This window comes from Cebus imitator, unplaced genomic scaffold, assembly GCF_001604975.1.
Source record: "Cebus imitator isolate Cc_AM_T3 unplaced genomic scaffold, Cebus_imitator-1.0 Scaffold504, whole genome shotgun sequence".
NCBI lineage: Eukaryota > Metazoa > Chordata > Mammalia > Primates > Cebidae > Cebus > Cebus imitator.
The window spans coordinates 285,771-302,787 of record NW_016107819.1 but is presented as its reverse complement, the minus strand read 5'-3'; the positions used below and the strand labels follow the sequence as shown (position 1 = coordinate 302,787).

The 17,017-nt window shown below is 41.2% G+C and overlaps 1 protein-coding gene across 1 annotated transcript; it reads left to right on the top strand.

The window, feature by feature from the left end:
* Nucleotides 1-15,250: 15,250 nt before the first annotated feature.
* MAGEC2 (MAGE family member C2) lies at nt 15,251-16,746 on the top strand. Its single transcript, XM_037733228.1, has one exon. It carries the CDS (start codon nt 15,251-15,253, stop codon nt 16,490-16,492), a length of 1,242 nt encoding a protein of 413 aa, XP_037589156.1. The 3' UTR covers nt 16,493-16,746.
* The last annotated feature ends 271 nt before the right edge of the window (nt 16,747-17,017 follow it).

The window sequence follows — 17,017 nt, the reverse complement described above, 5'->3', positions numbered from 1 at the left end:
GCCAGGGCTTCAAGTGCTGCTTAGCTAGATATTTTTCTGTCTCTTTGTGGCTGCTCAGAGGTCTACTGGAAATATTTCCCGGCCATTTTTTCTACTCTGCTGCAGGGATTGCATTGCTCTGAAGTGTTTCAGTTTCACAAAATACAAATAAAAATCATGGCCAAATTAAAACCCTATGTAAAATTCTGAGAAAAAATGACTTCGATGCAGGATATAAAAGAAAGTGATTATTTTTTATTTTTCAAAAAACTGTAATAGATCTGTGAGTAAAAATGGTGCAAAAATGAATTCTGGAAATCCTCTTGTCAGAGACATTCAAAATAGTGACTCCATTTCTTAATAGGGGTTGGATAAAATAAGGCTGAGACCTACTGGGCTGCATTCCCAGGAGGTTATGCATTCTATATCACAGGATGAGATTGGAGGTCAGTACAAGGTACAGGTCACAAAGACCTTGCCAATAAAACAGGATGCAGTAAAAAAGCCAGCCTAAACCCACCAAAACCAAGATGGCAATGGAAGTGACCTCTGGTCATCCTGGCTGCTCATTATAAGTTAATTATGATAAATTTGCATGCCAAAAGACGCTCCCACCAGTGCCAAGACAGTTTACAAATGCTATGACAATGTCAGAAAGCTATCATATATGGTCTAAAAAGGGGAGAAACCTTCAGTTCTGGGAATTGCCCACCCCTTTTCCCAAAACCTCGTGAATAATCTACCCCTTGTTTAGCATATAATCAATAAGTAACTGTAAGTATTTTTAACTGTAAGCATTCAATCAGCCCATTTTGCTGCTCAGCCTACGGAGTAGCCATTTTTTATTTCTTTTCTTTCTTAATAAACTTGCTTTTACTTTACTCTATGGACTTGACCTGAATTCAGATCTTTTTGCACAAGGTCCAAGAACCAACTCATACAAAACCTCTGAAGTGGATAGATTTGGAATGGATTTTAGAGGTTAATGGAACAGAAGTTGTTGATGGATTGGATGGAAGTTGAAGAAAGGAGAGAAATAAAGTTCATCAAAAATTTAGCCACCTTTGATATTAACAAAAATAAATTAAGCCATGATTAACTTTTTCATAAATTACTGTGAGAACTTTTTTATATTTTCTAACCTCCAATTCCAAGACAGATTTGTGGTAGTTTATGTGCTGGAAAAAGAGGAGTTAACCCTATCATCACTGGAATCTCCCTGTCCAATATGGGGAAGAATGTAGGTCTCTACTTCCGTCACCTGTGGGTAATCTGTCACCACTTCCTAGTCAGCAAAATGTTCTTGGGCCTGTTCAAGGTGTCCATAGTCAGAACAACATTATCCTGTCATGCTTTCTGGGAATAGTGCTATCCAGGTTATATTTATTGGATCCCCAGACCTCCAAAGATCATCAGAGGGGCTGGTAGTTTGGGAGGTCATTGATCTCATATCATTGGCCCAGGTTGCTTTGATCCCAAATCAGCACTTACTTTCTGGTTCTGCTCTTTGAAAATGAAGAGTCATAAAAGTAGCAAAGCCATTTATGTATGAGAGTAAGGTCAAGAGGAGCTGCCATTTACTCTCTTCCTCCCGCATACATAATCTCCACTCCTTCTGTTACTGACTTGACTGATTGGAATCAGTGCCCCAGACGATTCCTATCCTTTCTCCTGCAAACTTATTGATCCCCTAATTGGCCCATAAGGGTGGCTTCCTTTTATTTCATTTGTATAAATTTATGAGGTACTAATGCAATTCTGTTACATGCATAGATTTCATAGTGGTGAAATCAGGGCATTTAGGGCATCCATCACCCCAATAAGGTACATTGTACCCAATAAGTGATTTTACATTATCCATGTTCTCCCACTCCGTCACCCTTCTGAGTTTCATTTGCCTATTATTACATATACTAAATCCATGTGTATACATTATTTAGCTCCTACTTATAAGTGAGAATACACTGCTGGCTTTCTTCATGACAGAATATAAGAAAGTCCACTTTGGTTCTGTATATGATTTTATGTAGGTTTTAAATGTATGATAAACACATTATTATCAAAATCTAGTATTGGTACATAAGAAGGTATTTTTGGGGACTCCTTATTAGTTTCCAGTGGTTTCTTTCTCAACGCCTGTGCCTAAACCGCAAAATCTCATTATTATAACTTTTAGGGAATCCTTATTCTATGGTAAAGTTACTGCTTTTGGCTTCTATTTTCTCAAGAGTGTCTTGGCTATGCTCAACCATAGGCATAACTTTACATTTTAGAATCATCATATTAAGTTTACATGCACAGTTGCATACATACTTTGATTCCCCAATATTGGCATTGCAATCAAACTGCAGATAAATTTTTAGGAGAACAGATTAACGACATATGTAGGGGCCGGTCGTGGTGGCTCATGCCTGTAATCCCAGCACTTTGGGAGGCTGAGGCGGGTGGATCACGAGATCAAGAGATCGAGACCACCCTGGTCAACATGGTGAAACCCCAACTCTACTAAAAATACAAAAAAAATAGCTGGGAATGGTGGAGCATGCCTGTAATCCCAGCTACTCAGGAGGCTGAGGCAGGAGAATTGCCTGAACCCAGGAAGCGGAGGTCGCGGTGAGCCGAGATTGCGCCATTGCACTCCAGCCTGGGTAACAAGAGTGAAACTCCGCCTCAAAAAAAAAAAAATTGTTTTAGGCTATTCTCACATTGCTACAAATAAATATCTGGGACTGGATAACTTACAAACAAATAAGGATTAATTGGCTCACAGTTCTGCAGGCTGTACAGGAGGCATGATGCTGGCATCTACTTGGCTTTTAAGAAGCCTCAGGAAACTTACAATCATGGTGGAAGTTGAAGGTGGAAAAGACACATCACATAGTTAGATAGGAGGAAAAGAGAGAGGAGTGAGGTGCTATACCTTTTAAATGACCAGGCTGAGTCAGAGCTCACTGTTGCAAGAACAATACCAAGAAGATGATACTAAACCATTCATGAGAAATCTGCCCCCATGATCTAATCATGTTCGACCAGGCTCTACCTCCAACATCGGGGATTACAAGTTGACATGAGATTTGGGTGAAGACACAGATTCAAACCATATTAATATGGAATTTTAATATCTATTAACATATATAGTTTTAAATTATTATAGGGGAGAAGGGTGGAGTTAGATGGTGGAATAGAGGCTCCAATAATCATCTCCCCTGCAAGGATACCAATTTAACAATGATCTGGACAAAAAAAAGTACCTTCATAAGAGCTAAAAATCAGCTGAGCACGCACAGTACCTGCTTTTAACTTTGTATTGCTGAAACAGGCATAGAAGAAAGTAGGAAACAGTATTGGATTACCTACGTCACTGCTCCCACATCTCTTGGCAATGGCTGTGTGGTATAGGGAGAATCTGAGTGCTTGGGAGAGGGTGAGGACAACAAAGGTGAGACAATGCATTGAATTCAGTGCTGCCCTGTCACAGCAGTAAGCAAAACTAGGCTGAACTCCACTGATGCCTGCACACAGAGAAAATATTTAAACCAGCCCTTGCCAGAGGGCAATAGTCCATACCAACAGCTGGAACTTGAGTTCCAGGAAGCCTTTCCACCATAGGCTAAAGTGCTCTAGGGCTCTAAATAAACCTGGAAGGCATCTAAGCCGCAAGGACTACCACTCCCAGGTGAGTCCTATGGCTGAATTGGGATAAGAGCCAGTGGAATTAGGGGTAATGTAAGCTACTGAGACATCAGCTAGAGTGGCTAAGGGAGTGCTTGCTCCTTTCCTCCCTCAAACCCATGCTGCATAGTTTGTGGCCCCAAGAGACACCCCATCCTTCCACTTGAGGAGAGTAGAGAGAAGACCAAATGGGACTTTATCTTGCATCTTGGATACTATCTCAGACATAGTAAAATAGGGAATTGGGCAGAGTCATGAGGCCCCCATTCCAGGCCTAGGTTCCCAAATGACATTTCAAGACAAACCTAGGGCCAGAGGAAACCAGTTTCTGTGAAGGAAAGCAGCCAGTCCTGGCAGGATCCACCATCTCCTGTGTAAAGAGCCCTTGGGTCCTGAATAACCAGCAGCATTACCCAGGTAGTACACCATGGGCCTTGAGTGAGACTGAGACTTGCCAGCTTCAGATAAGACTCAGCACAGATAAGACTCCGCACAGATAAGACTCCACAGCTGTGGAGGCTATGAAGAGACAATGCTTCTGCTTGAGAAAAATTGAGGAAAATGTAAAGGCATCTTTGTATCACCTGAGGTATCATCTTGGCCAAAAAGAAGCAGAGCACCACAAAGACACTTCAGGTCTGCAATTCTAAGCCTTGGCTCTTAAACAGCATTTCTAGACAGGCCCTGAGCCAGAAGGAAGCCCACTTCCCTGAAGACTGAGTACCAGGCCAGGCAGCATTCACCACAAGCTGACAGAAGATCCTTTGGGGAATATCAGTGGTAGCCTGGCAGTGGGGGTGGTGGCCATAAGGTGAGGCTCCTTTGTCTATGAAAAAGGTATAGAAGAGTAGAAAAGACAGTGTCTCATGGTTTGAATGCCAGCTCAGTTGCAGTAAAATACCTGGTAGATTTCTAAGGTATTTTATTTTAGTTCCTGGATCCCAGATGGCATATCTGGACCTGCCCTGGTCCTGTGGGAATTCACCTACCTAAAGGGAGAACACACATCTGGCTGGCTTTGCTACCTGCCAATTTTAGCGCCACAGGGCCTTGAGCAAACATAGGCAATAACCTGGTGTGGTTAGAGTGGGTCTTGGGCAAGACCCAATGCTGTGCTGGCTTCAGATCAGACCCAGCACTGTCCCAGTGATGGTGGCCAGAGGGGAACTCGTGTCACCCACCCCCAGCTCCAGGCAGCTCCACACAGAGAGGCTTCATTTGATTCGGAGAATGTAAAGAAAGAGGACAAGAGTCTCTGCATGGTAATTCAGAGAATTCTTCCAGATCTTATAAGACCACCAAGATGATCCCCCTCAGAGGCTGCAAAAACCCCAGTGTTACTGGCCTTGGGGTGCACCTAATGCAGATATGGCTTAGATCATAAAACCCCAGTTCTTTCAAATATCTGGAAAGCCTTCCCAGGAATGAAGGATACAAACAAGCCCACAGTTCAAAGACTATAATAAATATATAACTCTTTAGTGCCCAGACACAGATGAACATCTATAAGCATCACAACCATCTATGAAAACATGACCTCAGCAAATAAACTCAATAAGACACCAGGAACCTATCCTAGAAAAAACAGAGAAATGCGATCTTTCAGACAGATAGTTCAAAATAGCTGTTTTGAGAAAACTCAAATAAATTCACTATAATAAAAAGAAGAAATTCAGAATTCTATTGCATTCACTTAACAAAGCAATTGAAATAATTCAAAACAAGCTGAAATTTTGGAGCTGAATAACGCAACTGACATGCAGAATAATGCATCAACTTTTTTGGCATAAAAAGTCTTTATTATGGATACTTTTATATAAAAAACAGAATAATGTAACAAACCCCTATTACCCAAATCTAACCACCATGATCCCACTACACTTTCATCTACACTCCCCATTTTTTTTTAAAGTAAAAGCCTACATATTAGGATTATTCAGTTTATAACTGTTTATATTAAACACTTTTAAAATTGGGCCAAAAGAGAGATTTAAAATCTGGTCATCATGTTTTACAGTTTATTGGATGTTGTCAAATGTAATAGTTAAGTCCAGCAAACCCCTGCAATTGTCTCTGAAAAACAATTCTGATTTCCTTTCAGCTACATGCAACAGTTGGTATGGTTCTGGACATGTTAGAGGCATTTGCATCAATGTTTTTTATAAACAGAATTGATCAGGCAGAAGAAAGAATTGGAGAGGTTAAAGGCTATTTGAAAATACACAGAGAAGAAAACAAAAAAAGCATGAAAACAGCAAAGTACACCTATGAAATCCAGAAAATAGCCCCTAAGGGCTAATCTAAGAGTTACTAGCAATAAAGAGGAGGTAAAAGAAAGAGATAAAGGTAGAAAGAGTATTCAAAGAGATAATAACAAAGAACATCCAAAACCTAGAGAAAATGTGACTATCCAAATAAAGAAAGTTACAGAACACCAAGCAGATTTAACCCAAAGAATACCTCAGTGTATTTAATAATCAAATTACAAAAGACAAGGATAATAAAAGGATCCTAAAAGAAGCAAAAGAAAATCATATAACAATTCTGATTTCCTTTCAGCTACATGCAACAGTTAGCAAATAATATATCACAGACCTCCAATGCATCTGATGACAGTCTTGTCAGTGGAAATGTTACAGCCCTGGAAAGAGTCGCATAACATACTAAAGTTCCAAAGGAAAAAAGCAACAAACTTTTACCCTAGAATAGGATACATGGCGAAAATATATTTCAAACATGAAAAAGAAATAGACCTTTTACCAAGCCAAGAAAAGTTATTTCTTCAACACCAGACCTGTCCTACAAGAAATGCTAAAGGGAGCAGTACTTCCATCAGTAAGAAAAGAATATTAATGAGTAACAAGTAATCATCTGAAGGTACAAAAATTAGTAACTACACATAAAAACACAGAATAGTATAACACTGTAACTGGTGTGTAAACTACACTTATTTTAAGTAGAATACCTAAATGATGAGCCAATCAAGAATAATAATGGCAACAACTTTCCAAGACAGGACAGTAAAATAAAATATAAATAGAAAGAATAAAAAGTTTAAAAGCAGGGGGATAAAGCTAAGGTGTACAGTTTTTATTAGTTTTCTTTTTGCTTGTTTGGTTTGTTTATGCAAACAGTGTTAAGTTGTTATCAGTTTAAAATAATAGGTTATAAGATAGTATTTGCAAGCCTCATGTTAGCTTGAAATAAAAAATAATGGATACACAACAAAATCAAAAGCAATAAATTAAATAATTTCATCAAAGAAAATCATCTTCACAAAAAGCAAGACAGGAAGGAAGGAAAAATGAAAGAAAAGACCGCAAAAGAGCTATAAAACCAATAAAATATGGTAGAAGAAAGTCTTTACTTATCAATAATAACCTTGAATATAAATGGACTAAACTCTTTAATCAAAATACATTGAGTGGCTGAATCTAAATAACAACAACAACAAAAAAAAAAAAAAAAAAAAAAAAAAAACAGTGATCCATTGCCCATATGAAACACACTTCAGGCCAGGCGTAGTGGCTCACATCTCTAATCCTGACACTCTGGGAGGCCAAGGCAGGAGGACCACTTGAGGTCAGGAGTTCAAGACCTGCCTGGGCAACATGGTGAAACCCTGTCTCCACTAAAGAACACAAAAATTAACTGGGTGTGGTGGCACATGCCTGTTGTCCCCAGCTACTCAGGAGGCTGAGGCAGGAGAATCACTTGAACCCACGAGGCAGAGGTTACAGTGAGCCAAGATCATGCCACTAAACTCCAGCCTGGGCAACAGAGCGAGACTCCATCTCAAAAAACAAAAAAGAAAGAAACGTACTTTACCTACAAAGAAATACATAGACTGAAAATAAAAGAAGAGGAAAAAACATTCCATGCCAACTGAAGCCAAAAAAGAGCAGGGGTAGTTAGGAGCTCCCAGATATATAAATTAAATCTTATTAGAGCTAAAGAGAGAGATACAGTACAGTAACAGCTGGAGATTTCAACTCCGCACTTTCAGCATTGGACAGATCTTACAGACAGAAAATCAACAAACTTTGGACTTCACATGTAGTATAGACCATATAGACTTAATAAATATTTACAGAATCTTTAATCAAATGGCTGCAGAGTATACATTCTTCTCCTCTTCACTTAGATCATTCTTGTATGTTAGGTCCCCAGGCAAGTCTTAAAATATTCAAAAACTTGTAAAAATATCAAGCACTTTCTCTGGCCACATTGGAATGAAACTAGTAATCAATAATGAGGAATTTTGAAAACTATACAAACACATGGAAATCAAACAATATGCTCCCAAATGACCAGTGGGTCAAGGAAAAATATTTTTTTTAATTTAAAATAAATGATAATCAGAACACAACATACCAAAACCTGCAGGGTCCAGGGAAAACAGTACTAAGAGGGAAGTTAATAGCTATTAAGTGCCTACATAAAAAAGGAGGAAAAAATCAAATAAACAACCTAATGATGCATCATAAAGAACTAGAAAAGCAAGAGAAACCTTAAGACAAAATGAGTAGAAGAAAAGAAATAATAAAGATCAGAGCAGATGTGAATGAATATGAAAGGAAGAAAATAATAGAAAATATCAACAAAAAGATGGCTTTTTGAAAAGATGAACAAAATCAACATACCTTTAGCTAGACTAACAAAAAAGACAGAAGACCAAAATAAATAAAATCATAGATTAAAAAGGATTAATTACAATAATGCAGAAATTCAAAGGACCACTAGTGGCTACTATAGGCAACTCTTTGCCAATGAGCTGGAAAATCTTGAAGAGATAAAATCCTAGACACATTCAACCTACAAACATTAATCCATGAAGAAACCTAAAATAAGAGCAGACCAATGACAAGTAACAAGATCAAAGCCATAATAAAGTGTTTGCTAGTAAAAATAAGCCGAGGACACAAGAGCTTTACTGCTGAATTCTACCAAACTTTTAAAGAAGTAATACCAAACCTATTAAATCTATTCTGAAAAATAGAAGAGAGAATACTTTCAAACTCATTCTGTGTGGGGTCAGTATTATCCTGATAGCAAAATAAGACAGACACATCAAAAAAGAAAACTACAGGCCAATATCACTGATAAATATTGATGCAGAAATCCTCAACAAAATAGTAGCAAGCTGAATTCAATAACACCTTAAAAACATATTTCATCATGATGAAGTGGCATTTATTGTTGGGATGCAAAGATAGGTTAACATATGCAAATTAATCAATGGGATAGGTCATATTCAGAACGAATGACAAAAAACATTATTTTAATTGGTGCTAAAGATGCATTTAATAAAATTCAGCATGCCTTCATGATAAAAATGGTCAAAAAACTGTGTAGAGAAGGAATGCACCTCAATATTTAAAAAGCTCTATATGACAGATCCATAGCTAGTATCATACCAAATGGGTAAAAACTGAATGCCTTTCCTGTAAGATCTGGAACACAACAAGGATTCCCACTTTCATCACTGTTATTCAACATAGTACTGGAAAACCTAGCCAGAACAATGAGACAAGAAAAAGAAATAAAGGACATCCAAACTGGAGAAGAAGTAGTCAAATTATCCTTGTTTGCAGATGACAGGATCTTATATTTGAAAAACATAAAGATTCCAACAAAAACTATTAGAACCGATAAATACAGTAAAGTTTCAAGATACAAAATCTGCCTACAAAAATCACTAGCATTTCTATATGTCTACAGTGAACTATCTGAAAAGGAAATCAAGATAGTAAACCCATTTACAATAGTTACAAATAAAATAAAATTCCTAGGAATTTAACCAAATAATTGAAAGATCTCTATAATGAAAACTATACAACATTGATGTACAAAATTGAAAAAGACATACAAGAAGTAAAAAAATATTTTATGTTCATGGATTTCAAAAATCGATATTGTTAAAATGTTCATATTATCCAAACCAATCTACAGATTTAATGCAATTTCTATGAAAATACCTATGACATTCTTCACAAAAATAGTCAAAACAATCCTAAAATGTATAAGAAACCTCAAAAGACACAGAATAGCCAAAGCTATCGTAAGCAAGAACAAAACTAGAGGAATCACATTGCCTGATTTTAAGTTATACCACAGAGCTATAGTAACCAAAATCAGACAAATAGATCAGTAGAACAGAATAGAAAACCCAGATATAAATTCATGCATCTGCAGTGATTTCATTTTTGACCAAGAGCGAAGAGTACACATTAGGAAAAGAATAGTCTCTTCAACAAAGGGTACCTAGAAAACTGCATATTTATAAGCAGAAGAATGAAACCATATACTACTATCTCTTGTCATATACAAAAATCAAATCAAAATGGAGTTACCATTTAAATCTAAGGCTTCCAACTATGAAACTACTAAAAGAAAACTTTGGGGAAACTCTCCAGAACATTTGACTGGACAAAGATTGTTTCAGTAATACCCCACGAGCACAGGCAAGCAAAGCAAAAATGGACAAACAGGATCACAACAAGTTAGAAATGTTCTCCACAGCAAACAGTAAACAAAGTGATGATACAACCCACAGAATTGGAGAATATATTTGCCAATTACCTACCTGACAAGGGATTGATAATCAGAATACACAAGGATATATAACTATATAATAATGCCACAGGAAAAAATCTATTAAAAAATCTAATAATCTGATTAAAAATGAGCAAAAGATCTGAATAGACATTTTTCAAAAGAAGGTATATATATGGCAAACAGGTATATGAGAAGGTACTCAACATCACTGATCAGAGAATTGCAAGTAAAAACTAAAATGTGATAGCTTCTCATCCCAGTTATAACAGGTTTTATCCAGAAGTCCAGCAATAATCAAATGGGAAAAGTTTCCTTATCCCCCTCACAGGGCACGCAGTGGGGGTGTGGCTCACTTCTTCGGTGCCCCACTGCTCAAACGTCTTGGGGAGCATACAGACAGGCAGGTTGTGGGGCTCCAAACACATGGCAGTGTCTAGGGGTGAATGTTTACAGCTGAAGCCCCAGTGGGTGTGTGTTCCAGGGTGCTCTTTTAGTTTAGCCTCTGTAGGTGGCTTGTGATAGTCAGCTCAATTAGACCCCTGACTTGTCGCAAGGACATAGGGCTTGCTGTAACCCGGGCTTCTTGCCTTTGTATACCAAAAGAATCGGATCACATGTGGGCTTGGAGAATGAGTGCAAGGTTTTATTGAGTGGAAGTAGCTCTTAGCAGATGGGGGAGCCAGAAGGGAGATGGATTTCCCCTGGAGTCAGGTCACTCGGCAGCCTGGGCTCTCCGCTGACTGCCCCAGCCAAACTCCACCTCATTCTTCTGGTCAATAGCCTGTGGGCGTGCCCGTGTGTGTTGTGTGCTCTTCTGCTGGCATGCTCCCCTTGACGTCCTCTCAATGTCCAGCCACTTGTGTCATCTTCTGTAGATGTGTTCCTCTCCATGTCCAGCTGCTATGTGTCTGCCTGCTAGGGTCTCAGGGGTTTTACAAGCACAGGATGGGGGCATGGCAGGCCAAGGTGGTCTTGGGAAATGCAACATTTGGGCAGGAAAACAGAAATGCCTGTCCTCACCTAGGTCCATGGGCACAGGTCTAGGAGTGGAGCCCTAACCAAGGACCAGGCCCTCCTCTACCCAGCACTTCCCTGCCTCGCTTTGGTATCAATAACAAATGCTGGTGAGGATGTGAACAAAAGGAAACACTTGCATACTGTTGGTGGGAATGTAAATTAGCACAGCTGCTATGGAGAACAGTTTGGAGGTTCCTCCAAATACTAAAAATAGAGTTATCCTATGATCCAGCAATCCAGTTGCTTGCTAGATACAGAAAAGAAAGGAAATCAGTATATCGAAAAGATATCTGCATTCCCATGTTTATGGCAGCACTATTCACAATAGTACATATACACAATGGAGTACTATTTGGCCATAAAAGAGAATGAGTTACTGTCATTTGCAGCATATGATCAAAATTATAGGTCATTATGTTCAATGAAATAAGCCAGGCAGAAAAGACAAACTATATTCTCATTATTTGTGGGAGCTAAAAATCAATACGATTGAACTCATGGAGATAGAGAATAGAGGGATGGTTACCAGAGGATGATAAGGGTAGTGAGAGGGCGTGGGAAAGTTGGGAGAGTTAATGGGTAGAAAAAAACAGAAACACTGAATAAGAGCCAGTATTTGCTAGCACAACGGGGTGATAATAGTGAAAAAATAATTGTACATTTAAAGTAAATAAGAGTATAATTGGATTGTTTGTAACACCAAGGATACATAATTGATTTAATGGATACCCCATTTACCCTGTGATGATTATTATGTATTTCATGCCTGTATCAAAACATCTCATGTAACCCATAAAAAAATACACCTATAATACACCCCCCAAATTATAAATTAAAATTGAAAAAAGCAAAAATGTATGAATGTATGTAGGGGCTCATCAATCAATCTAAATGCTACATTTATTATTTTCTGTAAAGTTATTAAATTTTATTGGTAAATTTATTTTAATTGATATTTTGGTATGATATGTTACAGGTTACACTTTGCTTACTATTTTTTTCATACTCTTTGCTCCTACAAAAAAAAAACCAACAAGGTTTATTTCTGTATACTGAACTTTTACCTGGCAACCACATGTACTGATTTATACATTAAGGTGCTTTTCTTTAGTTCTGAATTATGTCATAAACAGTCTAATAATCTGTTACTCATGGAAACACTATTTTCTACATTAACATCCTTACTGCTTTTATATCTGCTTTATATTACTGCACTGGCCACTACCTTTATTAGACAATTGAATAGAAATTGATTATAGCAGGAATTCTTGTTTAGTTACTAATTTCAAAGTAGAAGTTTTAAATTTTCCCAGGTAAGTGTAATATTTGCTATTAAGATTTAAATAAAACTTAACCTAATTTGCTAACATCACATTTTTTTCTTAAAAAAACTATTTTAGGTTAATTTTAGATATATGGAAAACTTATTATGATAATGCCAAAATTCCCAAATATTCCATATCCGCCATATGTAGGACAAACATAATTTGTCACTGATGATGTTAATTTAATCACCATGGCAATGTAGTGTTTTTTCTCCTTTCTTCAGGGTAAAGTCACATTATTTTTTTCCCTGTGTCATACTGCCATCATGGGAAGGACAGGGAGACCCAGGACCAAACAGTAGTGAGATGAGGCCTTTGAGGGAAAACTGCAGAGACTCCTTGCCCACAAAGAGGAGGATCCACAGAATCCAGCTTCCTACCTGCTGTCATCCCTGAGAGTCCCTGGGGCATGGTGGCCCACTGTGGCATCCCCTGACTTCTTACAGAGTAGAAAGAGGAGAGGGCTGTGCTCAAGTGAGTCTCAATTCAGATCATGAGAGGGGAAGGGACCTGGGCCCTTCTAGGCATCCCAAGGATGACACAAAGGAAGGACTGGTGAGGCATCTCTCCGAAGAAACAGAAGGGCACACAAAACCAGCTCCTGTTTTCATCCCTGAGAGGCCTTGGGCAGGGCCCTCAGGTAGGGATGCTAGTGCTCTTTACTTCCTCTTGTTGAGGGGGGTGGGGTGGGTGGGTCTCACGGAAATGGGAACCTTGATCTGAAGAACATAGTCTCTGGACAGCAGGAGAAGGAACTCCGAGGCCCTGTCAGGAATAGTAACTGCAGGAAGAGAAAGTCTTGTCCATGCCATTTCAGACAGAGGGCACTGGAGCCCTGCCATGGGCTTCGGAGGCCCTATCCCACTGTGGATGGATATGATTCTCCCTCTCTTCTACCTTGCTGGTCTAAGGGATGGGAGGGGCTCATTCGGAGGTGAAAGATTGATGCACAGAGGCAGGGACCCCAGGCAGGATCAGAAGTCCAGGCACAGCCTCTCAGAAAGGCTGGAAAGGAACACCCACGGCTAGCAGCGCCCCTCCCCTGTCCCTGTGCCTGCTGCCAGCTCTGGAGGAGCCCATCAGGGTCCCCGATGTACAACTTTCTGACTTCTATTTTGGGAGTCAGTTGGAGGTTTTCTCTGAGGATGGCAGCTTCAGTTACACAGAGGTAGGAGCCCCAGGACTGGACAAAAAACAACAACAGAACTCTGTGTAAGGATGGTGACTTTCCAATAAGGATGGGATGCACAGACTACACACAGCCACTCCTTATTGTCACCTCTGGAAAAAGGAGGGTGGGGTGCCTGGTACTTGGAAGGTGGGAGGGAAGAGGTCCGCAAGTCTTACGGCGTGAGCGGGAAGGGGTGAAGGGTGGCTGGGAGGTGGAAAGGAAGTGATGGAAAAGAGGTGGAGAGGTGGGGGGGTGGTTCCTCTGCAGAGAGGACGTCACGCCCAGAGGAGACCACGCCCCACGCTCCAGGCCACCCCTTCCGTCAGCCCTGCAGGGTCCCCGGATGTGCTTTCCAGACTTCCATCTTGGGAGTCTGAACAACCTGAGGCGTTTTGTGAGGAGGCTTGACTCAGGTCAGTGGAGGGAAGAGTCTCAGAGCTGGCCAGTCCTCAAGGTGAGGGCCCTGAGAGAGAACTGAGGAACCACCCACCATAGAGAGAAGAAGCTCCGGCCCACCCTGCCCCTGGACTTGTAGGTCCCAGACAGGAAAATGGCCGCCGAGAGCTGAGGGACGCATCCCCACGACAGAAGGAGGGAGGAGGTGCCGGCCCTCTAGGGAATAAATAGGAAGACTTTGAGGAGAGCAAGGGAAACCCCCACCTCAGAGGACATATTCCCAGAGATCCCCACCCTGCTCCTCATATCAGCCCTGGTAGAGCTCCCCAGTTGGCTCAGGCTGAGCCGCTGCCCCCTCATTTCTGAGTGGGGGGTGTAGGAGAGTGGGAGGCCTTGGTCTGAGGGTCCCACGGCAAGTCAGCAGAGGCAGCTGCCTCCGGTTGGCAGAGGGAAGATTCCCAGGCCCTGCTGGGGATAAGAATGACGACTGAGGTGTCACATGTGCATCAGGGCAGATGTGAGGCTGCCCCGACTGCCCCCGTGGTAGAGTATGGGACGTGGCTGCCACCTCACTACCTCTCTCTGCTCTCAGGGATGTGGAGGTTGCCCTGAGGTTTTGCCTCAGGCCAGCAGAGTGGTAGGGACATGGCCTGATCTGAGAAAATGTGACAATGCTAATTAAATTCTGAGTGGGCCACGAACCCCAGAACTGTGGGGCTCTAGGAATCTGGCCAGCCCCAGCTGCAGTCTTTAGCCACAGGGGCTCCCTCAATTCCTCTTGCAGGTGCCCCAGGAACCAGGTGGTGACGAACTGGGTCTGAGTTGCACTTCCTAAAAGTCAACACAGCAGAGGAGGTTCAGGCAAACCAGCAGTCAAGGTGAGAGCATACCCTGTGTACCAAGTGCCCTACCTACTAGGAACAGAGAAAGTCCCACAGCACCCAGCCCTAACCACTTACTGTCATTCCTGGTGCCCCAGGTTCTGCCTGTCAACTGTGCCCTGAGGTGCTTTTTCACATTTTCCTGCAGGTTACCAGGGGACAAACCCCCTAGGAAGACAGGCAACCTGTGAGGCCCTAGAGCACCACCTTAAGAGAAGAAGAGCTGTAAGTTGGACTTTGTCAGAGCCATCATGGGTGCCTTTCTCAGCTGGGGCCACTCACACTGTCACTCTCTTCCACAGGTCTGTTGGATCCCATCATCCATATCCCTGTTGATAGGTTTACCTGCTGCTCCTGAAGAAGTTATGTCTCCCCATCCATTCCCCAGCGATGGGGAAGACCCCCAGAACCCAGGTGTGATAGAGGACTCGGCAGATGCACAGATTCCCACAGATGAGGAAGCTTCCTCCATGTCCTCTTCCTATGCCTACATATTTCCACCTTCCCCCTCCTTATCTTCTTCTCCTGGTTCGGGCGAGGAGGAGGAGGAGGGAGAGGAGGGGGAGGAGGATGAGGAGGAGGAGGAGAAGGAGGAAGAGGAGCTGTCTCCTGGGATGTCAAGTCTTCCCCAGAGCACTCCCAATAGTCCTCTACAGAGTCCTTCTCAGAATCCTATGAACTCCTCCTCCTCTGTTTCATGGAGCCCAGTCAGTGGAGAGTCCAGCAGCCAGAAAGGGGAGGATACAAGTACTTCTCAGTGCCTGTCAGACAGTGAGTCCTTGTTCACAAATACACTAGATGAAAAGGTGGCTGAGGTAGTACAGTTCCTGCTTCTCAAATTTGAAGCAAAGGAGCCTGTAACAGAGGCAGAGATGCTAATCATTGTCCTCAGCTACCAAGACTACTTTCCTACAGTACTTGAGAAAGCGCGTGAGTTCATGGAGCTTCTTTTTGGTCTTGCCCTGATAGAAGTAGACCCTGACCACTCCTATGCATTTGCAGACACAGTAGACCCCACTGACAAGGGTAGTAGTGACGACCAGGGCACGCCCAAGAACAGCCTCCTGATTCTTATTCTGAGTATAATCTTCATAAAGGGCGGCTGTGCCTCTGAGGAGGCCATCTGGAACGTGCTGAATGCAATAGGGGTGTATGCTGGGAGGGAACACTTCATCTATGGGGAGCCCAAGGAGCTCCTCACTAAAGTTTGGGTGCAGGAACAATACCTGGAATGCCGGGAGGTGCCCAACACTTCTCCTCCATGTTATGACTTCCTATGGGGTCCAAGAGCCCATTCAGAAAGCAGCAAGAAGAAAGTACTAGAGTTTTTGGCCAAGCTGAACAACACTGTCCCTGATTCCTTTCCATCCTGGTACAAGGATGCTTTGAAAAATGTGGGGGAGAGAGCCCAGGCTATAATTTCCACCAAAGATGATGCCACTGACAAGGCCAGTGAAAGCCTCAGTGACATTCAGCATCCACTCCTCTTTTGAGTGAAGTCTAGGGTAGTTTCTTCCCTCTGGGTTTGAAGAAGGCAGTCAAGCTTCTAGGTAGTGGAGGGCCAGGTTGGGCTCAAGGAACAGTGTTCTTTGCATTTCAGTCCCATATTGGTAATGTAGTGATGTTCCTGTTTTTTGGTACTTTTTAAATGTTCTCTCTTTGAGTAGCAGGTAGTTAGCTTTAGAATCTTGATTTATGAATATTAGTCACATATGTATTGCTGTTTATCTGGTTTAAGAGTAACAGTTTGATATTTTGTAAAAAAAAAATAATAAAGGAAATACCTTCTCTCTTACTCTGTGATCTGTAACAATATAGAGTGGTATTGTAATAAGCATTTTCTTACAATGTACAATAAGTCAGCAGTTAAATAGTGGAACAAAATACAGGATGGTCAATATTTGCATTTCCCTGTCCCGCTTGGTGTTTTGTTCTTGAAAATTAAAGATGTATACCTGGCTTTGCTTAGCTTGTTGAAGAAAGCAGCAGAAATTAACTCTTAATAAAAGAAAGCCGCA

Coding starts and splice junctions, on each gene's coding strand:
- MAGEC2 (XM_037733228.1), top strand. CDS start 15,251: ATGGGTGCCTTTCTCAGCTGGGGCCACTCACACTGTCACTCTCTTCCA.